We start from the raw sequence: 23,477 nt of genomic DNA, 5'->3' as shown, positions 1-23,477 counted from the left end.
CAAGCCATGCATCCCTACCACTTTATCTACTTTCTTTCTTACGTTTTTAAAGCCTCTGTGTCGAGCTCAAACCACTTGAAAGCTTATGGATGTAATTCATTATGAAGCAGAGTAAAGGTCTTAAATTTGACAATGTCAGGCTTGCCCAGAATATTTAATTTTATTCCCATGTGTAGTCCACAATACCTTTCCATCTGCCAGTTATCTTGCATCTGATTTCTCAAGTGATATATCAATAGTAATTTTTTGGTAGAAGTTTTGACCTGCCTGTCCTTTCCTTATATGCAGGAGTGCCGTCCCAAGCAGTGGCGTGCCAGCATCATCCTGAAGAGAGACATTCTGTCTATCCAGGAGGTAAAGGAGGATGACATTGGGAATTACACCTGTGAAATCCAGTTTGGTGGTTTTCTAGTCAGAAGGACGACTGAGCTGACAGTAACTGGTAAGTCCTCAGAGGAATTTTTTTTAAAATGTGCTTTTATTTTTGGGGAGGAGCTTTTTATAAATTCTCCTGATAGTTGTAAGAATGAGATGATAGCAAATGTGGCAGACGCTTGATTAAAAGGAATGAATTGTAACAAACATGCACACACACCCGCCGAGCACAGCAATGATGTCCTGCTGCTGTGTTAATTGCTGGGGGAGGTTGAATGCTGTGGCCTGGCCTCTATCCCTTTCTCTAACTCAGCACTTTCCAGTCAGCCAAGCACTGTTGAAATATTTAAGGTTATAGGCTAAACCCCTTCACACAGAGAGCTAAAGAGCCCGGACCAAGGTCAGGAGATTTACAGTACACTTGCTCTTTGTTTCTATCCTCCATCTCTCTCTCTCTCTCATTCCAGTTCTTTACCTTGTACAGCTGCAAGGTGAACACATGACAGATAAATGCATTCATGTGTTGAGACCCGCCAATGGGATGCGCTAAGCTTGAGTGTTCTGCCAGGTCAGCTGTTCTGATTAGGGTTGATGAAAAGGTCAAATCTATTTTTTCCTTGTCCTTTTAAACCAGTCTACATAACTCCACCTTACGTAGTCTAAACGGTACTGATCTCTTAGATATCATCTATAATGCTGTGCAAATCTAATGAAACCAAAGAATGAAATAATGGCTGTACTGTTCTCAGGGATGATTTAGTAAATGTAACAAATACAATGTCTGATAGCCAATTTGCAACCATCAGTATGAAAATCTCTAGAAAGTTCTACATTTTCAGAAAAAACTCATAAGTGAACTCACTGCATCTTTTTGGTACTACTTAGGATGGTGCACGATGAACTGTAAACTCCGAAATTAATTGGCATTTCTAAAAGACATTTTTTCAAGTCCCCAAAATGAGGTAATTTGTCAGCCTGAAACTGTGAGAAAAAAAAATCAAGACTCATCAGAATTTTTCTATGTGGGACACTTTTTGGTAATTTTTGTAAAATAAATGATCAAAGAAATTCTTCTTTTTTTTATTTTATTATGATCTATGGTATTATGATGAGGCATGTCCCAAACCGATCCCAGTGATTGGGATCGGGTTGATCAAGGCTAACTGATCTGGATCCTTTCATGAAAGTGCTGTAATGCAAGAATACAATTCCTGGTAGGATGTGAGGGAAGCAAATTTTAAATCTATAGCACTATCAGTCAATAACTGATTAAACGATGACGCAAACTAAACACAGAGAATGTTTTCCCCGTGCTAGCATTTCTGTTTTGGTCAGTGGATACATGATACGACTTGCATCAGCAGCTCTACTATTCACGTCACTGAGATATCGGTTCAGTGTCCTAATCAACTCACCTGTCTCAACAATATGAACTCTGGCCAGAGGTTATTAAATGTTACAGAATACTTAGTCATGGCAACCCACTGCTAGCTAAAGTCAACGCACTGTGCTCCAAGTGACTGCCTCCTTGGGTCGCTAAAGTAACTAACAAGAAGAGGCTCCACCTGGTGGCGCCACCAGGTACTACAGCTAATGGACAATACCTGAAGTGTGATTTATCAAGGACAATTATGTAAGATACTGTACGAGCAGGTATTAAGTATTAAATAACTCTGATTATGTTGGGGCCAAAAAAACACATGATGCGGGACATCCTCAATTATAACTGCATCATGGTGCACCAAACACATTTCTGAGTTCTCTCTACTTCTAGCCATGGTTGGACTGTTTCCACTGAAGTGCAGGACTTCATATTGCAGTAAAAAATGAGCTCACAGTGATTGAAAGTGTGAAAGGAGCACAGAAGCCAAGATCCTACTTGGAGATCAAAGGGTTACACTCACAGATATGTCCACGCTGATTATTTTAATGATTTACCCACAGCTACAGTCCGTGTTGGGCAATTTAAGATCTTAATCAAAACAGTTGTAAAATATTTTTGATGAACTGTTGTGGTGTTTGCATGTACTGTATTTTTTAAAAATTACATAGCATGGTAAAGCTCCAATACTGGATTCAACAACTGACTCAGTGTTCATATTTGTGTAGATTTTTTTTTTTGTCTACACTGAAAGCATTTGATGAGTATCTTAAGTGGTGTTTATTTGTGTGACTGGTCATAGCTCTTGTGTGATATGAAGGTACCACACATGTGAGATACGCAGGCTGTTTTCTATCTAGCAAAGATCAGCAGGAAGATACCTACCTGAGCTCGGTACACTGTTTGATAAGATTCCTACTGAAGGTGTGGCTTCGAGATTGGCTTCAGTTGTGATTGATGGACCTGCATTTTATCCCCAGCAAGGTTCACTAATATGAGGGAGATACAGTAAATTGGATTTTATCACTTTTACCATCACGGGAGAGTCTTCCAATTAATCAGCCTTTCCATGACTTGCTTTAAAGGACCTATATTTGGCCCTTGTGGTATCTTTCTTTGCATATTTTTGGTTTGAACGATTTGCCCATGTTTCTAAGTATATTCTTTTCAGATTTCTGCTGCCTGCTACTAGAATTTCCAGGTTCTTCCAGTGTAAAAAATAATTAAAGGTAATCTGCCTTGCTGTGGACTATTTTATGACCTTTAAGTTTAAACCAGCATGTGTGAGCTTTTGTCTCAAAAGACCCGCTGGTGTTGTGTTTTCCTTCTATATGAAAGACAATTTAAGTCCCTTTCACCCTTTGGTGCAAGAATCTGGGCTATAATCACCTTTTTGTGATTTTGATAGATATTTTTTTTGCTTTCTCTGCATTTGAACTCTCTTACATCTTATCCTTGCTGTTAAGGGTAAATGTTTAATGTGATATATATACACAATTGTGTTCCATACATTGCATATGTTTGGCGAGTGGATCTCATGTTGGCCTTATGCTCCGAGTACCTTGGCTGTATCCTTGTGTGTTTGTTAGCCTGTCAGCGTGACCTTAATGCTCTATAATGAAGGCGGCCATAAAAACTTTATTGTGTTATAAATATACACAGTCTACATTAATGTTACAGAGAGGGGAATGGAAAGAGGGAGTGACAGATTCAGACAGAAAGAAGGGCAGAAAGAAAGAAAGAAATATGTGTTCAACTGAAATTCCCTTTTTATATGTGAGCCTTCTATGTTTGCTGTATGCAGGGGAGGTATGACAAGAGTGAGAACAACAGAAAATATACAGCTTGGAACTGTAAACCACAGAGAAAGGCAAATCTTTGAACATAAAAGAGAGAGTAAGATGGAAAAGAACAAGTCATTTTACTACAGATTTTCTCTCACACTGTGATATTTTCCAAAGTTTTGCTTTCTGAACCTACTATATTGTCTTACATGCCCATATCGAGCTACACAGAAAAAGCCACACTCTCCCTGAGCTAGCTTGATTCATTTTTCCCCTAAAGAAATGTCAATAATTAGTCATCAAAATAAAGGAAGTCAGTTTATTTGACACCCAGGATGTGATGTTTCACAGCTTTAATGCAGCAAAAAACCCATCACGGGCTGGATTTCTTTTACAGAATCACAGTAAATGCCTGTCTCCAGCCCTGTATCATTAACTATGCAGCTTCTGCAATAAAAATATGGCATACTCTGCATTACACACATGGCATTTAACCTTATTACTGTAGCGCTGAACCACCTCTTTAAAGCTATAGTATCCTGCTGGAATTAGATTAGCTCACTCTCACCATGGGCTCATTTCCTTTAATAAACCTACACCATCATCCCCTCAAGTGGGCGTGCGATTATCCACATTTTATCACATCCTGTTAAAACCGACATTGCCTGGACAGCAAGCATAAAAGGACAAACTATGTCTAGGATCCGAACGGCTAATGTTGTAGTTTATTTGATAGGCCAAGAGGATGAAGGAGGTCATTAAGTTTAACTGATCTTAAATATAGTGCAATAGACACTGGCCTCTGCTTTGACCCTGGCTTGCTGCAGATTGTGCGAGTGTCTTGTGTTCTGACCCTGCTCGGCGCTGTAACGGCCTCCATTAGAAGCAGTAAAGGAGACGCTATCTGAACTGAGGTCAGTCTTGTAATAGAGGTTAACTATGGGCATAAACACCGGCTCACGCAGATCAGACTGATTCAGGAGCCCCTTAATCAAGCGCCGATGCTCCTCAGGTTAATAAAAATGTGAACGAAACCCCTCGCCTCGTTTTATGTTTATGACAGCCCATTTGAATGTTCTTATTGCATTCTGTGCATGTGGATGCGATGAGGTACAGATTGTGCAGCTGTGGAGTGCGTATTGAGAGCAAAACCACCATTATCAGCAGATGGAAAGAATTTGTTTTCTCTTTCCCCTCTGTGGACCTTCACCTCCACCTCCCGTCTGTAAAGAGAGTGCCTTTCTGTGTACTCTTATAATTGATTCATAGCAGCAGCAGGTTTGCGATTTCCTGGTTCCTCTGAGGAATGCAGAGTGTGGTCAGATTAGTCTCCACTTGTGTTTACCCCTTCCTACTGTCAGAGAAACAAGAAGCAATGCCTCAGATGAAACCACAACCCACCTGTGATTAACCGATATGTCCATGTACAGTAAGGGCTCGCTCTATTTATGCATGGTCGTGTGTTTGTCTTCTTTAAGTTCTATATGCATAACCAGTACAGTCTGGTGTGATATGTCTGTTTTTTCATTGTACCTCTGAATCATTTGTGTTCAATTTTTATGGTCCTCCTAGGCCTCATTCCAGCACTGCGATGGTAATGCTACAATAGTGTAACACCAGATAAAAGCCCTGTTCAGCTGATGTATGCAGCTCCCTCTGCCTTATGTAGGAAGGAAAATATTATACAGAGAGCGCAGAAAAGGATAAAGAGAACAAGGGAGTGAAAGTGACTGATAACAGCAGAGGAGAGAGGAAAGAGATAGAAGAAGTGAAAAAGATAGAGAGGTTGGTGCTCCTGTATCTTATCTGTATTCCTCGCCAGTGTTTCCCAGCAGAAACAGTGTGTCCAGGACTATAAACAGACTATTATCCTAGTGTTTATCACAGTGCACATTACCGTTTGCCTCTGTCGGACCTACTGTAATGGAGTCGTTTGGTTTGATGGATGCCTCAGGCGTGGGTTTCTATCTATTGCTGCCATTATACCTCTGTCTGCATCCCTTCACTGTAGAAATGTCTGCCTGCACATTCAGCATAGCCTGCAAGCATGGTGATTGAGGTTATGGCCAATGTAAATGTACCATTTGGCACAGTGAATTGGAGGTGCAGAGGGCAAGAGGAAATCGAGGGGAGGAGAGGAATTGTCTACCTTACATTACCGCCTGTAGAATATCCACAGTGAGAGAGGTGACGCTTGGGGGGAAACTCACTTTATGTACTGTGAATAAACATATTTATGTGTGGAAAATAAGATATGTGACTGTTAGTATTTTGTTTGTTTGCATGTGGCGTGCTTTATCCTCTCTGCTCACTGTATAGGAATGGATTGTGGGCTGAATTTCACATCCTCAGCAGGCGGCGATTTAAGATTCATCCATCAGGGTTTGCAGTAACCTGATTGCCCTTGCCTCCTTGGGCGCCGTCTCGCATTTGAGCTAGGACAACGCTGCATGTGTGATGTGCGTGTATGCATGTCAGAGTGGGTGCGTTTGTTGTGTGCACGACGAGGAGCTGAGGTGTGGTGAGGTGATCCAGGACGTCGTCTCATCGCAGTAAAAGGTTCCTTACAGTTCTTCTTCTATAGGGAGGGGTCACCTTCAGAAGCATGAAACACTTCACGGCCTTATAAAACGTTACAGCCTGTGTGCACATGTGCGAGCGTGACTGGGTGATTTATTTATTTATTTATTTATTTACTGAGGCGACAACTTGACTTTCTTACCTAGCCAGCTGGATGTAATCTCAGCGGATGTTGGCGGAGGCAGAGGCAGTCGGCGGAGACGCGAGGAGAGAGGACCGTCGTGGCATCCACACCTCCTCCATCTGTTTTCCGTCCTCATCCATCGCGCTGAAGGAGGATAGATGGACGGAGAGGCAGCGATTAACACTGATATTATCCTAGAGAGAAGAGGAACGAGTGTGTGGGGGGTGGGGGAGGAGAGATAAGAGGTGTGGGGTGAGAAAAAGAGATGGGTTTTTTTTTTTTGCTCTCAGCTGAAAACCCTCCTCTATCTCCAGCTCTGTATGTTTGAGCCTGAATACGTCGCACCTCTGCAGTTCTTGCCGGCCCTGTCATGATCGCGCTAAACACTCAGCCTCGGCTACTGTACATGTCCTTGGAGAGAGGATGATAAAATCACACCTGAGATAAGTGTTACTCCAGCAGTTGACTTCTCCTAACTTCACCTACACACACGTATACAGACACTTCCATCAGTCACACTCGTGAAAGGTTAGTGCACACACTGTAAAAGCGCTTTATATGTCTAGATGTACAATACAACCTACTGTCTGTCACATCCATTTAGCGTGTAGAAGGTCCGGCGTGAGGATTTCCACGGGACATGTGGCTCCGCATGCTGATAATTTTACCGAGCAGCTCAGTTACTCGTGTTATTGCCAGCACAAGGAGGAGCAGAATGTCCCATTATTCATTTAAGGTCAACTATCTCGCTCGTCATTAACTAATCTCCCTCCCCTTCTTTGTCTCCCTCACCCCTAACCTCTCCGCCCCCTCCTTCCATCCCTCCCCTCACGAGTGTTCTCCAACTCGCTTCATCACTATTCACCAGCTGTCCTCTTAGACTCTAAGCGGGCCAGAGTTCACATTGTTTTAATTCAATTAAAATTGACATCAATCTGCATGTGACGAATGAAATTTACATACTCCACAATTAATTTTGCCTGACCTACCCCACTCCACCCACGTACACACCCTCGGTCTCTGGTTATTATCATTATCTGGGCCTACAGGGCCGCTACCAGAGCATGAGTGAAATTAAAATTATAATTCCGTCTTCTGAAGCCTTTTGAAGTGTAGGTCAATAATTAAACAGTGTTTCTCCATGGCTGGCAATGCACATCTGGAAAAGGCATGCTGCAGCTGTATTTTAGAGCCACGTGAATTGGTTTCCTTTCAGCAAAAGCCTGAATAAGATATTCAGCAGGTAAATATCGATCACATTGACGTTACTTGTCACAGCCAGAGCAGATGACGCACAATTCCACATTTCGTTATCTCCTAATAACATGAGCACTTTAGACGAGCTGTTCCACTGCTTTAAAGACCTCGGTCTCTTTAAGCCACAAAATGGCCTGCAGTTAAACAGGGGAAAAAAGAATTGAGTGCAAGCAGCTTTCTTGTAGGAACACTGCTCAAGTACAAACCAAAGCAATTATTATTGATGAAAACACCTCAGCAGAACCACTAAAGCAGGTCTCCATCATATTTCAAGCATATGATGCTTTCTATCTTGGTCAGATTTTTTAAAAAAACTTAGATTACTGATCTGTCCTGTTCACTGATACATCTGTTCAAGCCATTTGATGGTTTCAGCTCATTTACAGCTTCACAAAATTCAATCACATCACTCCAGTTTTTAAACATCTCACATGCTTTGATTACAGAACAGACTTGGATCTGACAGATCTGCTCAAAGGTTATGTATCTGACATGTTTTTGGTTTACAGACAACCATATTTCAAAGACAGTCGCCTGCTGTCCCCTCCAATAGCTCTTTCAAAGGATATTGCACTGTATTTTCCCTTTCTATAACAGTTTGTCCTATTTACTTGAGCTTTACCGATGATGATAATGGTTGATGATCTCTAGTTGGCTTTGTGTGAAGATAACATTCACAACATTCACTTACAGGTGGAAGTTAGTAAAATATTTAAGTCTTATTTCCTTGAAAAATTAACTTTCCATTAATGGTATAACCCCACATTATGAAGTATATCCAGCCGACTTCTAGTTTATAAACCCAGCAAATTTTACACAGTGCAAGCGTTTTTTTTTCCTTCACATTACCAGAATGTAATCAAAGCATGTGATACTTTGAATTCCTTTAAACTGAGATAATGCTTCAGATTAAATTCTCTAAATAGTGGCATTACTGATTTTTTTTTAATGATGAACCCAGTTTGCTTCTTTTTAGCAAAGCATTTCAAAAGTAGTTTTTCTTATTATACAGTAAACCTTCATAATAATTAATTTGAAAACAAAATCATTTTGCTGAAAGCAAAAGCACAGATATTAACATATATCATCCTCTCATCCCCAACTTCAGCATCTCCGCATCATCTCTGACAATCAAAATTTGGTGTTTAAAACATATGGAACTCTCCAGAGATCTACAGATGTAACTAGGCTATTTTTAAAAAAAATTGTCCTTACAAACAATTTTCAAAGTGCTGCCTGAAACACTGCAGGTGCACTGCAACACTCACTGGTACAGTACATCCAATGTGGCGACTGGAAAAACAAAGCGTTGTTGTCGTGTACAACAACAACAACAACCTCCTGATGTAAATCACAGCTGTTAGTGTTTTCAATCCTCTGTCTCTGGAGAGGACAAATCTAGGCTTTCTCCCTTTCTCTGTCTTTTCTGTATGTAACCCATTACCTTACGATGCAAGTCCAAGCAGCCACTGCAAAGCTGTCATTTTGCTTCTGTTTTATTTCCACTTCCTGCTCTGAAAGACAAGGTCCATTTGAACTGCACACTGAGATAATGGTGAACATGAAGTTTGAAGCCTACATGTGAATTATTGTGCAATCATGTGCCTTAAAGTAACAGTAGAGCTCACAAAAAGTCACATTTTTAAACACAGCAGAAACCTCAGTGTGAGGTGTAATAACTTGCATGAACATTTTGTGGCTGAATATGTTGCTTACAGTAAAACACTGTATTAATTCCTGCCTGTCTACCTGCCTCCTATGCAATAATGATCATCCTTTCCTTTCCTTTCCTTATGAACACCTGTTTCATCATCAGTAAAGTGCCAACTGCAGTATGGTTCTCATAACAGGCTATGAAAGAGCTGAAGGTCAATTAGAGGGCCCTAAATAACCCTCTCATTATATACTGTCCTTAAGAAAAGAGACCCCAGAAAGCCCTCTGTCCAATTAAAAGATAAGAAGGTGACCATTAACGACCACAGGGGATGTAGACAATAGAAAATAGAGAGATTGTCACGTAATTGATGTCAGCCACACAGCAACGATGGACACATGCCAGATCTGACCTGTTCAAATTAGTGAGGGGGTAGTAGGTGTGTTTGCGCATCAGTGGGTGTATTTACAGACATTTTAAGACGTGTGTTCGAGTGTATGTATGCAGAGCAAAAAATGTGATTAGCGTGCACAATGCACATCCAACCTCACTTGAGCCCAGGTGCAGGGCAAAGAACAATAAGAAAGGAAAAGAGCAGGATCTTAGCAAATGGAGAGGCTGTCCACACACTGAAATATCCAAGCTCCCAGGTTTTCTAGGAAATATCCGTGTGCTGGCAGCCTCCCTTTCAAATGTACAGTATGTGAATTAACTATGCAGACAGTTTGGGGCCATCATAGTAAAAGCTTCTGTTTTCCCTTTTACAGAGAGGAAGTGGAAATATTTTTTCCTGTCAGTATGGTAAAAACTAAACTAAAACATGCAACTATACGTAAGGCTCAGGTACAATGAGTGCCTAGTATTTTTTCTGTGTATTTGCTGTCTGTGTATACCCCACCTCTAGCCCTGTTTCTCCCTGGAGTTATGGCTCTTCATAAGGTTGATGCAACCCGTGCCCTTTCCTTGTCACTCAGTGCTCTAAATCATACATATAGTACACAATCAAAGCATCTTCGCTCTGGGCTGCAGACACAAAAAGAGCTCTGTGTGGCTGTTTCATGTAGAAGAGCCCTCCTAATTACACAAAATGTCCCTGTGTTTTCATACTACATGCATATGCACATGTTTGTGCACACATGTGTATTTGCTTCATGCTGCTCATTCTCTTCAGGTGTACCGACTGGTAGAGTTCCTTCTGCATCGTAGTTATTTTCGACCCAGTAGCGGTGCCTCAGAGAATGTCGCACATGTCAAAATGAGGATGTTTTTTTCAGTACCTTCCAGTAAGTCCGTGACTAAACGCCTTAGCTGTCATTACCATTTTGTGTTGCCACCACTTTCCCTGGTACACAATGAAAATGATGTCTTTACAGCAGCATTGCTGCTCTCTCTCTCCCTCCTCCTCTGGCATCCCTGCACAGTTACAGAGGCTGTCCAAGAAGCCAGTGTCAGCATCTACAGACTGTGTGTGTGTGTGTGTGTGTGTGTGTGTGTGTGTGTGTGTGTGTGTGTGTGTGTGTGTGTGTGTGTGAGGATAGTCTGTTGCCTATGCCCACATACTGTATACTGTGCGTGTGTGTGTGTGTGTGTGTATGTTTGTTTTAGTACATGTCTGCATACATCACTGCACCTGTACATCTCCTGCACATTCCTGTGTGTGAACTGTATGTACCCATCCATGTATGCCTGCCCAGCTATGATAGCTGCAAACAAAAGATGAACTTTCTGTTCCACCTGTTCCTTCCTGAAGCCAGTTGCCTTTTTGGACACACAGGTGTAAGTCTCATTGCTTCTGTCTGCCCAAGAGGAACTGGTTTCCCTGGAACAGGCAGTGCACCAAAAAGACAGATGAGATGGCTGTAGTTGGTGCCAGCAGCACCCACATAGCAGTTTTCTTTGCTACAGCAATCATTAGGTGATGGGTAGCCAAGCTGCAGGTGGTCAGCAGATATGTAGGCTGATGATGTGGGTGAGATCATGTTGATGAATGTCACTGATTGACACAGTCACCTTAGTGAGATTACACTCTGACATTTCTGTCTAGCTAGTCAGATGCTTAACAAAAGGAAATGTTGTGACTCATCTGTTGTCTCTGTGGCCAAGTCTGCTCCTCACTGTGTCTAGCTCGTGATGAGATACCTTTTGTACTTTTATCAAATTTGTGTGGAACAATGAGCTAAAATGTGCATTCCAGCAGAAGACTGAGTCAGTCTTTATTACTGACTTGCCAGTTTGCTGCAGAATGATGTGGGTGTGAGGAATGTCATGTCCTTTTTTTCTCATCCTGTATACGGTCAAAATTTTTTCCCCTTCCTCTCCTTCATTCTCCTTTCTCCTCTCCCTCTCTTAGCATTTTTGCTGTTGCTCTAAACAGTAGGACACATAAACAGATAATTGCCATGGTTGAGGTCTCATTCCTCATCCTTGCTTTCCCTTTGTATACTCTCCTACAAACCTCTTACCTCTCTCTCCCTACATACTGCTCTGTATCCAACAGTCTCTGTATTTATTTTAAAATCCTTTCTAATAAGCCGTTTAGGAGAGAATAGAGACAACAGTAACAATGCTAAACAATAACGTATAGGAACATTGTCTCAGTTCTAGGCTTGTATGGCTCTGAGTCCCAGTGTGGTGCAGTGAGAGGGCTGGGTCCATTCCTGCAGTTGTTGTTTAGCAGTGCACTGAAGCAGGCTTTATGCTGATTAACTGCATCACATCTGATGGATTCCCAGCGACCTCTCCACCCCTCAGTATAGCTCTGGGAGCCTTTCAGGGGAAAAAGGCTTCCCTTTTTAATTAGACAAGAATAGGAAATCTATTAGTGAATGCAGACAAGGCTCAGTGCTGAATGAGGGATTGCTGAGTTCCGTCGGTGTTGAACTAACTACAGTCATCTCCCCTGCCATTATTGCATTCACAAGTAAACAACTGATGGCCTCTTTGTCTCTCTCTCTCACCCATCCTGTGATGTGTGAGACAATTTAGGTATCAGAAGTTAGGAACCAGATGGGTTTGTTGTCACAAAAACATAATGTACTGCAAAGTAATTAATTATCGTTGAAATATTGACTCCAGCCATCAACAGGCCTTTTTCACGGCAGGCATTCTGACTTGTCATAGTAGGAATTGCACAGGTATTACTCATACAGTTAACTCCATTCTGTTTATGTGTCATGAGACAGTGACAGTGAGTTAAAATGCACAACAGCATGATTGCAGTTTGGTAGCTGGAGATCAGGGCTTGTTCCACAGACAGGAGAAGACCAAACCTCTTAGGGGATAATGCTAACACTACTCGATATTCTTCTTCTTGTTACAAAACTCCTAAAACAGCAAAACCACAGCAAATACTGACAGCATGTATTGTGCAGATTCTGTTGACCTCTGTTGATTGAAGTAGTTAACTGGAGTCAGTTCCACCCTGATAGAGTACATATTCAATCAAACGTGTGTTCCCCAAATCATGCGCTAGTTACTGCTGTTAGAAGAATGTGTGCTAAAAACTCAAATGGATAGCTGTTTTAAGAAATAACTACCTTTTTTGTTATCATTTAATGATGAATGAACCCTGAAATAACGGGTAACTCCCATTTTGGGGCATCACTGTATAATATAAAGCCTTATATCACCGACCAAAAGAACTCAAATATTTGAAGCAATCAAAAAAAAAAAAAAGAAAGCAGATGAAAGCTGTTGTGCTGTTGCTTCAAGGCAATGCATCCGTCCACACAGCACAGGTGGCAGAAGCAGCCAAATGTGACTTTGAACGGTTGCTCCATGAACCTGAATCGCCCGACCTGCACCATCTGACGTCTGTTTCCCAAACTGAAAACATTTTCAGAGTGATGATGAAGTTATGCATGCTGTTGAGGAAGATCTGGAGGCTCAAGATGTGACTTTCTTCTTGAAAAAGGATAGCAAAGCTCGAACATCGGTGGACCAAGCGCATTGATTTTAAGGGAGACTGTGTTGAAAAATAGAATATTAAAAGAAATACCCTCATATATTTCTGACATATGTTTCAAGATTGAAGTCTGTGGACGTGTAGATGAATGCCACAGAGCACATGGGACAGTCTGTTTAAGAGAAATGCTGTTGCTTTTGGCCTTTTCCTGGAATTTAAATACAACAACATTATCCTTTGATGGAAGTGACAAACACAGTGAAGTGTGCACAGTCTCATGTAATAAGCCACGCCCTTAAATCCTAATACCCTCCTTTTGTACTCATACAGTTTTTTGCAGTGTATGTTGTATGAGGCTGTACAACTTTGATAAATAAAAGACTAGAGAGGTCGTCTTCATAATCATGTTATATTTATGTTGGAGAACAGACAGAAAAAAGAGAGTAGAGAGCTTCAGCGCCACAGCAGTGTCTCAGGCCCAGCCGCTCAACGACACAGCACAGCTTCAGTGTGTGTTTCACAGTTTAAAAAAAAAAAAAAAAACTCATTAATTTTTAATACTGGGGCCGAACTTTCACTGGGAAATGTTTGTTGAATGATTTATTCAAAGTCTTGCTTGTAGAGAGGAATATTTGTTTAACAATCAGTTGCAGTTCATATGAGGATGGCCTTAAAAGTGCACACTTTTCCCTGTTCATCTGGAGTTGATTGAATGCTTCTTAATGTGGATCATGTGTTTCCATGTGTGTGTGTGTTTTCTACATTATGATTCACTGAATCCAGGAGGCAGATGCAGAATGAGCCTCACAGTGTCTCCCTAAATGCTTTGCTTTGCAATTCTGCACACTCTTCCAAGCGCCTTCGTCTCGTGGCATCTGGGGCGTCTCGCTGGGATAACATGTTACATAATTAGCACCAAATTAACACTCAATTAGGCAACCCGTGTTGAGAGGGTGGGGACAGACTATCTTCAGAGGCTTCAGAAATCACATCAGAGCCGCATCCACCACCTGGTCGACTGAGAACATACTATATGTCACATGCATATGATTTTCCAATATACTATAATTGCTACACCTTAACAATTGACACAGAATGTCTGCTTGGCTATAACGTTCAGCAATCCCCAGCAGATAGAAGCATCTGAGATAGTGTGCTCCAATAAGATGTGCTTTATGTTGTTTCAGCAAAAAAGCTTTAATTTCTGAATTGCACCAGGTGGATTGTGATACTTGTGTTCCTCTTGAGACTGAAGTGATAAAGAAGAAGTCAGAAAGTTTTTGCTAAAGTTCAACCTGAAAGTGTTTCTTGGCAAAAAGATCTCCAATGGGGGCGAGATCCTTCTTTGTTGAGGCCAAATACCAAGAAACATGACCTAATCTGTTGTGGCCTTTCTAGCAAGATACGCCGCTGATAAGCAAAATGACTTTCAAGACCTCTTTTCACTTGTAATATGTAAGTTTTGTTAGCAGTCCAGTATCTTGTGTTGTAGCTGTCTGTTTTCTCCACAAACTCCTGCAAGCAAAAGACTACAAAGAGACAGAATTAACATCCAATAAACACGACTGGAAAGTCCTTGTTGTCCCAGATTATTCCTTTATTACATAGCCTTGGCTGAGATAAGTAATCCAAACATTCAAAGCTCAAGGGAGCAGTATTTTTTCTTTGGATGCCCACACAGAAGCACACAGAAATGGAAAATACCTGCTTATATGCTCCACATAACAAACTTTTTCACTCTTACAGTTTCTCCCTTCCGTTTTTCCCCTACGTTGTAAACTCACGAAATCCTCGCCCATGTTTTTCTCTCTTCTCGCTCCTCTAACTTCCAGTGTCTGGTCCCCTCCCTCTCTTTTTGCACACATGCTTAGACACTCCAGCACACACGCGTTCACACCTCTGTTGGGGTGGGGCTCTTTATTTCATTAACAGCCGCTTGCACGCCAAAATTCATTATGCCAACCTTCTGTTCTCGCGCACCCAAGCATGCCAGCTAACGTGCGGAACAAATTTCTCTCCCCCCTCCACTCTCTTCACCCTTCCTCCCTCACTCCTGCTAATAAGTATGTTTAGGATGGGATTCACCTGCATCAAAGGCTCCCTGTGAAGAGGCCCGCTTTGTATCAGCCCTCCATGATTAGTCATTACTGTCAAACTCTCAGTGTTTCCCTCTGTTGCTATGCTTTGAAGCTAGCTGTATCCAAAATGCAAATAACGTAGATATCATTACATCCTCTCGTGTCCCCTCCTTCTTAGAGAATGTGATAGCACAGTGCTGATGATGCTTCTTTTGTGAGACATAAATGTATGGAGTGGCTGCTAGATTATTCCCTTTAACGCAAGCGGAAGAGGTTGGTACCTATTTCCCATTTATTTTTTCTGTGAATTATTAACTATTACTGCTTATCTATAGAGTTAGATAAAAAACCTCTGAAAATGTGGTGTTAAAATCTCAACTTTTTCTACATTTTCACGACTAAATAAGCAATACTCAAACTCCTGAAACACAATTCAAAATGTGCTTTCCCACTAAAAACACCCAGCTAATCTGTTTATTCATGATTGTGGTTTGAAAATGACCAAAATAATTGAAACTTCAGCGGAACATGGTGTGTTCAGGAATTCATTGCTCACATTAGGCAGATCAACAGGACAATTAGGAGAATTCCATTTTCCATCATTAACTCAGTGATAGTAATGCTGTGTGTAATCAAATGCAGCAATGACATGATTTTCCTGCTGTTATTTGTGAAAGGACGGATTCTAATTTTCAGTTCAGTCATCAGATGCCCATATATGCATGAAGTTATGTGTTACTATTCATACTCCTTTTGTCTGTATTGACCGTGACTTGATCACAAATGATAATGAACTTGTTTTCTGTCACACCATTCAAAACTGAAGCTACAACGTGCTTTACTAAATATTAAAACGCACAGAACATGAGAAAACAACAATAAAGTATTAAAATAAGGCAATACCACACCAGTAAAGAGCGTACGACCTTAAAAACAGCAATAATGGAACATCAGAGAAAGAATAAAATGTTGTAGATGCTTGTCTGTACAGTTATTAAAGGCTTTTAGAACTGATTACCTGACTGAGCTGTTCTGAAAGTCAAGGGGAGCTTGTCTGTTGATGATATGATGCAGTTAGGTCCCCCTTTTTCTTTTAAGCCTGGACTGTAGAACTTTTAATAACAGCTGATTCTATAAACTCAGGCTTGGAAGCAGCATTTACATGCATTTTTGCATGTGCAATGAAAACATGCTTCTTTTTTTCCTGTTGAATTTCACGTAAATACTCCCTAACTACAGAAACTTCCCTAAAAATACCGACTGTCTCTCTCTCTCCTTTTTTTCACATTTGCCAGTGCCACCAATCCTGTTGCCATGGAAATTGATAGGATGGCACCTTGGGTTCGGCTGTGTTGTGACAAGCCATTCCTAGTGGAATAAAAAAAGGCGCTTTGTCTTAGCTTTCCAGCCTTCTGGGACTTTCTTATGAGACACCGGTGAGCACCAGAGCCATAGAAAAGAAAAAAAAACAGGCAAACATGATTGCCATTCAGACGTTAGGTCTCCGGTGCTTTTCTTGTAAATAAATGCATCTGGGTAGAGAACTATAAATTATTTTTAGTCCATTTGTTTGTTTATTCACTCACACTATCTCAGAATGACATGATAGACAGATGATTCATGTAATCACTTATTTGGAGGGAGGTTTAGAAATACTCTGATGGAGCCAAAGGAGATGTTATTAACACAGTAAAGGTCAAAACAATATGACACATATTATTTTGGCGAGATGAATAGTGCCTCATGCTCGCTCTTGTCTCCTTTTCTTACATTTCCCGCTCTTGACTCCCATTTGCCTGCATGTCTTTCCTTCACTGCTTCCACCTTCTACTAAGCATTCTGCCTTGTGCTGCTTTTCCTGATATTACACTTTGCCTTCATCACAAATATATTGCCTCGCCTTTTTGTTTCTGTTCCATGCAGCAGCACTGCCAGAGAGTCTGTGCACTGTGCATGTGAGTGGGTTTCTGTAGGGTTGTAATTGCTGGTTGATTTGTGGTCAGAGGATCAGACATCCTGCAGGGGGCACGTCAGGTTTTTAAAAGCAGACGAAAAAAGAGCCCGGCCCTGCACCCATTTAACCTCGACCACCTCCAGGGAGGTCAAAGCACTCAATCAGTTTCTCTACTTTTATTAGCTTAGGATTCACTGTAAAATGACGGCAAGAGGGCGGCTGTTGGTCGAGTCTAGTGCATTTATGCACTCGGTTGTTTGTGGGCACCTGGGAATACATGTGGAGGATGACATTTACATAAACAATAGCTTAACCACGACTTTGTAACCTTTTCTGAGTGCTGACAATGGCGACCGCTGCATGATAATTACAGCAAGTTAAATTCTGCTGGGCTCCAAGACCGACTGGTGAAGGGTACTGGAACATAGTCCATCAGTCACTCGTGGAACAAACACAAAATCTTAATGCAAACCAGCAATTGTGATGCAGCTGCTAGAGGCTACTTTTACACTGACTGAGCAATGAGCAACAAGGAAGGGAGGTCAGGGGTGAAACTCAAAAAACCTGACAGTTATGCAGTATGTGAATATGTTACGCTGATGTCATAGTGTCCATCTTGTTCATGCAAAATGGAAACTACAGCCTGTGCTAAGTGCTTGCTTAGGAACGCACATATGGTGCCGTATTTCTAAGCTGTACCATCGAGATAGTGACTGTATTGTACCAAACCACTGTAGAAAAAGCAGGATTTGGTGGCCCAAACAAGAGTAGGTCTGGTGGTTTTTGTTGGACATGGGACGCAAAGCACAGCACATTTTGTATAATTCATAATAATACACTTTTACTAAACTAACAGCAAGTTTGTTAAACTGTCTAAATAACTAATAGCCTTGTTTATTTCTGATTGTCTAACTACTCTGATAACTGTTACAACTGCATTACGAAAGTATCTTGACAGCTGTGATGTAGCTCAGGAGTCAATCTGAGGATGGCCGCTTTGTTATAAAGGATTTAACTGAAGCTTAAACACTGTGACTTTGTTTGGGATAGCTCATCTGTTTATTGTAGGATCCCTATCAGTCCTGTCTCTATGTCGGGGATAATTTTTAATTAATTACGTTATTGCTTTTGGGAATGCGTGTGGACTCTCTTGCTTTTGAGATACTCATATAGATCCAATTGCTGTATAATGCTGCGGGTATTTAATAAACTCGGGAAAAACTTCTACAAACAGATGAAACCAATAAACTAAACATCAGCTCCTGTTTACATTTGGACAAAACCTGGATCACGGTAATTATTGATGAGTCTCATTAAACTGAGCTGCTACTGTCTCTCCTCCTCACAGTAAAGTTTAATTTTTAAAGTAATCTTAGTTGGCAATAGGGCAAAGTGAATGACAAAGGTGTTTTGTGATTTTGGCTTGAAAACTGTGTCTTTTGCTGTCTGTGATATTTTTAGACCATTATCGGTGCAGAAATGTGGAAAAATCATTTCCCAAATTGCTTCACATAATTTAAAATGAAACATACCACTTGTGCATGCCTTTAGCTTAATGTAAGGAGTGTTTTTAGAACAAGTGTGCATAAATGGAAGTGCAAAATCTGAAAAAGAGAACATGTATTTGTAGGCTAACTAATGTCCTAAGTTACCCCCAAATCAGAGTGCTGTCACATTCAATATGTAGAGCTTGAAGTGCAGACGATTGCTCTATGATTACCACAAATAAAAGTCCAAGAACAATGATTCCGTACCTCATTCCATCCAAATTACACACCAGAATAGCTGCATGCAACAGATTTTCCTTCCCAGTCACTGCACCAATAATATCCAAAGGTCGGCACTGTAAAGCCTGTCATCAGCTCTCAAATAAAGCCACCTGGGTTTTCTTCACATCTTGCTCATCTACTAAAATACAGTATATCATCAAACATTATTACAAATGTGAAAAAAAATACCATTTAACACTTTAAACTGTGGTGCAATAATTAGAAATTGGGAGCCAGGGCCATGAAGGAAGTGCAAAACCAAATGATGGATTCAGTCCAGATGGTCACCAGTGCAGGCAGGACAGCAGGAGTTCTGTTAACACGTAACACGACTGCAAACATGCACACAGCTAAAACTGTTACAATACCAACAATGAAATCCATCTCTCCCTGCCGTGTGCTGTTTACTTAGCCACATGCATCTCCTAATAATGAAGTCAATGACAGAGTTTCATGAACGAATGATAGGTTCTACATGCCTTTGACGGATTTGTGATTGTAATCTGAACCCTCTGGCAGATGCTGTGGCAATGGCAGCTATGGATTTCATCATGAACATTATATTTTTACTTCCTTTGTTGATTACAGCTCAAAAAAACCACAAACAGATAGAATAAGAGCGCATGTCTATGAAGAATTGGTGCATCTGACACTTGTCTGCAGAACTGCTGGTGTCCATGCCTCTATGTCAAGGACTAGAGGAATGCAGTGATGGAGGCCCTCCCGTTCACTCTGGGATCAGCGGAGTCTAATGGCTTCTCATCAATTCCTCCTGTCTAGGGAAGTGTGTGTCATGACTCCTGTAACTACTTCTGACAAGAGTGATGAAGCACTTGTTAAACTTGTAAGATTCTGCTGGAGTTTGAAACCTTCAGATATAAATCTGTGTAGTGGGAGATGGACAGAGACGGTGAGTGAGGGGCAAGCAGAGGAGGGTACGAGTGAAAAGGCAAGACAAAGAGCGCCTATGGTTTAGACGTGACAGATTGGAAAGTGGAGGGGAGGAGAGTGAGGAAAGCTAATGATCTCCATCTGTCTTAGAAGGCTGGGAGAGAAGAGCATTGTTAGGCTTTTGGAATAAGGGGAAGCAAACAAACACATGATTTGCAGACCTTACCCTGGCACTGTGTTATGGGACTGGCTCCATTTGAGTCAGCTGGTGAAACATAGCTCAGAGACAGTTTAGACCATTAGATGTGTCATGCTAATGATTGCTGTTCTCCAGTAAGAGTGTTTGTGTAACACTGTGTGTGTTTACTGTATGGATGCCAGTGTCTATTTTAGGTTTTTGTATGTGTGTGTGTGTGTGTCTGTGGGAATGTATGCTCGTCTATTTATAACTTTGAGCATATTGAATTTGCATGTATGTGCACATCGTGTGCTTATGATCACAGATGAGACTAATGAATCTCTAATTAGAATTTGGCACAGGCTAGGCACACTCGACAGTGGCTCTAACATCAAGGAGGGGGGAGTGTGTGTAGCGTTAGTGTGGCCACTCATGCTAGGACTGTGTTTAATACCCTCCCCTCTGCTTTGTCCAGTTAAGTTATCTGGGGTTGTTTTGTCGTCCGTGCTCACAAAGAAATGTTTTCTGTTAACATGCCACTGTCAGGTCAACATAATTGGCCTGTGACTTTAAAATCATTACAAATCACTGCTGGTAAATCAGCTTTATGATGCAACAATGCTGTAATTACACTCCACTTAGGTTTAATGAAAGGTCGTGGGTTGGAATAAGCACTTTGTTAAGGGGTTAGGGAGACATTGTGATTGTGTTTAATGTTCACTGTCAGTTGGAAACCGGATGCAAATTACTGTTCAATGTTTTGTTGACCTGTCCATCCATCCTTTGCCCCCACCTCAACCCTCTAAAACCCAAGAAGTTTCAGGGCGTTTGTCACATTTTTACTCACTGTAGGCTCATATTTTACTGCAACATGAAGTCCTGCAACTCTATGGAAACAGCACAACCATGGCTAGAATTTGGGACAACTCAAAAATGTCTTTTGCATAGTATAACACCCTCATAATGCTATAAATCCTAAAAACCTCAACCACATTTTCCCAATTGTCTACAGGAGTAACCAACAGTGAAAATAAAAATGGTGACTCCACATGCTATAGATATTTTACTACTTACCTTTTTACAGTCCGTACAAGATTTCTAGCATCTTCATATTCTGTCACATTACTCTGTAAACATACTGTAGAGAGATATTTCACCATGCTGAATGTGTCCTCTGACAACTTACCCCACTGTATACCGTTTTGAACCATGCTGCATCTATTTAATTGATCAAGTTTGTATTATTTTCCTCCTAGTTTCTCTAATTTGTTTCCATTCTTGTCTCCTATTTTCTATGTATAAACGTATAAACACAGCCTGCAATTCAGCAGAAATCATGTACATTTCTGTCACATAACTGTTGGTCACATGATCACAAACCTGTCATGATTTTTTGTTTTTACTGGATCAGTTTAGTGTTTATTATGGGTAAATCTTTGAATAACACATGTAGAATGAAGTTAGGTTTGGTTTATATTCCTGACAGAACCATCTGTCATATACAGGTAGTTCAAGGGCTGTTGAAAGTTAAAGTTCTGTTATGCTTTCTGTTTTTACACTTTCTTTTTTGTGATAAATGGTTTAATTCTAATGATTTAAAAGAAAAGATGGCATGCCTTTCAAACCCATAGTTGCGTTTTGGAGTTCAGAGGTTTAATTATTTCTAGCCATTGCAGGACTTCGTCATTTATTGTCTGGGGCACTTATTAAAGCAAATGATGCAGTAATTGTTTTTGGGAGGACAATCTCTTAAAGTCAGTATTCCAACAAGATTCTCTTGACATGTACTAGTTACTGTTTGAAACATACAGTATCTCTGCAGTAGAGGGAAGACTAAAAAGAAGACAAATGTGTAGTGAGAAACAAGAGTTCGCTCTACAAAGCGTTCTGTATTCAAGGTGAATTCTGTTTTGGCTTATTTTGGGATATTGTTCCTCTACTGTACTGTATATCAAGCAATTTTCCGGGTATTTTTCAGATATTTTTCAGAGACAGCACTTCTAAGCTGTCCGCTGTGCAGAGTAAAGAGAAGCTGAGAGCTAGCGAGTTGCCTCTCTTTCTCTGCTTCCTGCTCCTCAGTTACTCTCCTCTTTGTAGAAGGTGCCTGTTGTCCACATGTACTCATCTGCTAGTCGAGCATTATCACCTGTTTTACCTTAGCCAAATCCATTTTGCCTGCTTGCACGATCAAAAAAGAGCCATCAGGATGTCAATTAACAGTTAAGCTATCTGACAGAGATGTAAAAATCATTTGATCCGCTGCGAGAATTGATTCTGCTGACAACCAGTTCTCTCTAGCTGAACAACAAAATGGGATTTCTTCAAAAGGATAGTGCCTCACAATATTAAATGAACACACACACAGGTTGGAATAAAATATAAACACTCAATTAGCTGTTTCTAGCTTCTTCTCCTTATCGCCATCCATTACTAATAACCCTTCAAAACTGTTTTTGAATAATAAACTTGTGATTTCAATATGACAAATGTATAGCACAATAAGCCCTTTAGAACAGCACCCACACTCCACTGTAAATTGCATCTTGACAGCCACATATGAAATTCTGACAGCCAAACAATATGAAAAATGACTTACAGTAGTTAAGAAAAGTGTTTTTCTTTTGGTTGGAAATTGCATTTAAACTCAGTTCTAGCTGGAGATGCAGAGAGACTCTTGAAAGCCTGTCTAAAACTTTTAAAGACAGCACATCGACTCAGGCAGTAGGCAAAATACTTTAGGGCATCAGGCAAACTGCTGCATGAATCCAAGAAAGTTGCTTTTATTTTCTCGATGTAGACCAATTCATGGTTGGGTTCGGACTAAAGGCTTATCCCTCAGCTGTAAAGCATATTCCCAGTTTTGCCATTAAGCCTATTGTTGATGATATGATGCAAAGTAGTGCAGTTGAATGAAGTTAAATGAAACTTTAATGTTGTCAAATCATTCATCTATGAAAATAAATCTACGTGAGACTTGATCAAAACAGAGACCCACAGCTTGGACGATACTCTTTCAATTTCATTCCTACCTCAAGTCTCAAGTCTGAGTGCTCACAATATGTGAGCTCTGGGAGCAAACAGGTCATAAATTTGGTTTTCTTAGCATTGAAACTAACCTTAAATCTTGCAATGAGGCCTTGAAAGGCAGTCTAGAACTCATCAACAGCTTGGTTCACACATGCATGCTGCAGTTCAACTTACATAAGCCCAGTCTCATATTATACACATACATATAGATGTGTACACATTTACTGAAAGCTTCCCAAGGCCATGGGTAGTTGAATGGCTGGAAGTGTAGATTAGTTCAATGTTTCTTCATAAGGATAATAGAGAAAAATGACATATTTCAGGAGTTAAGAGTACTATTGGTATCCAGTAAAGATGATAATAAGATGCTGTTTTTCTATAACACCAGATTTGCATTTATTCAGTTAGAGCATTTTAACTCAAGGCTGACAGTGATGTACCATCTTGCAGAGAGTACCATACAATTCTGCTTTTTATCATAATAATGTAAAACATGAGTGTTCTGATGTTTTAGTTGTTTA

General features: G+C 40.7%; 1 protein-coding gene across 4 annotated transcripts in view; it reads left to right on the top strand.

Moving 5' to 3' along the window:
* il1rapl1a (interleukin 1 receptor accessory protein-like 1a) overlaps positions 1 to 23,477 on the top strand; it is a 174,460-nt gene that overhangs the window by 81,242 nt on the left and 69,741 nt on the right. For all 4 annotated transcript variants that reach the window (XM_055015566.1, XM_055015565.1, XM_055015568.1 and 1 more), the window contains exon 5: positions 289 to 442. In XM_055015566.1, coding sequence (XP_054871541.1) covers positions 289 to 442 — 154 coding nt within the window. The remainder of the gene's footprint in view (positions 1 to 288; positions 443 to 23,477) is intronic.

This window comes from Amphiprion ocellaris, chromosome 11 (assembly GCF_022539595.1).
Source record: "Amphiprion ocellaris isolate individual 3 ecotype Okinawa chromosome 11, ASM2253959v1, whole genome shotgun sequence".
Classification (NCBI taxonomy): Eukaryota; Metazoa; Chordata; class Actinopteri; family Pomacentridae; genus Amphiprion; species Amphiprion ocellaris.
The sequence above is the reverse complement of the archived record's forward strand: the minus strand, read 5'-3'. Positions and strand labels throughout refer to the sequence as shown.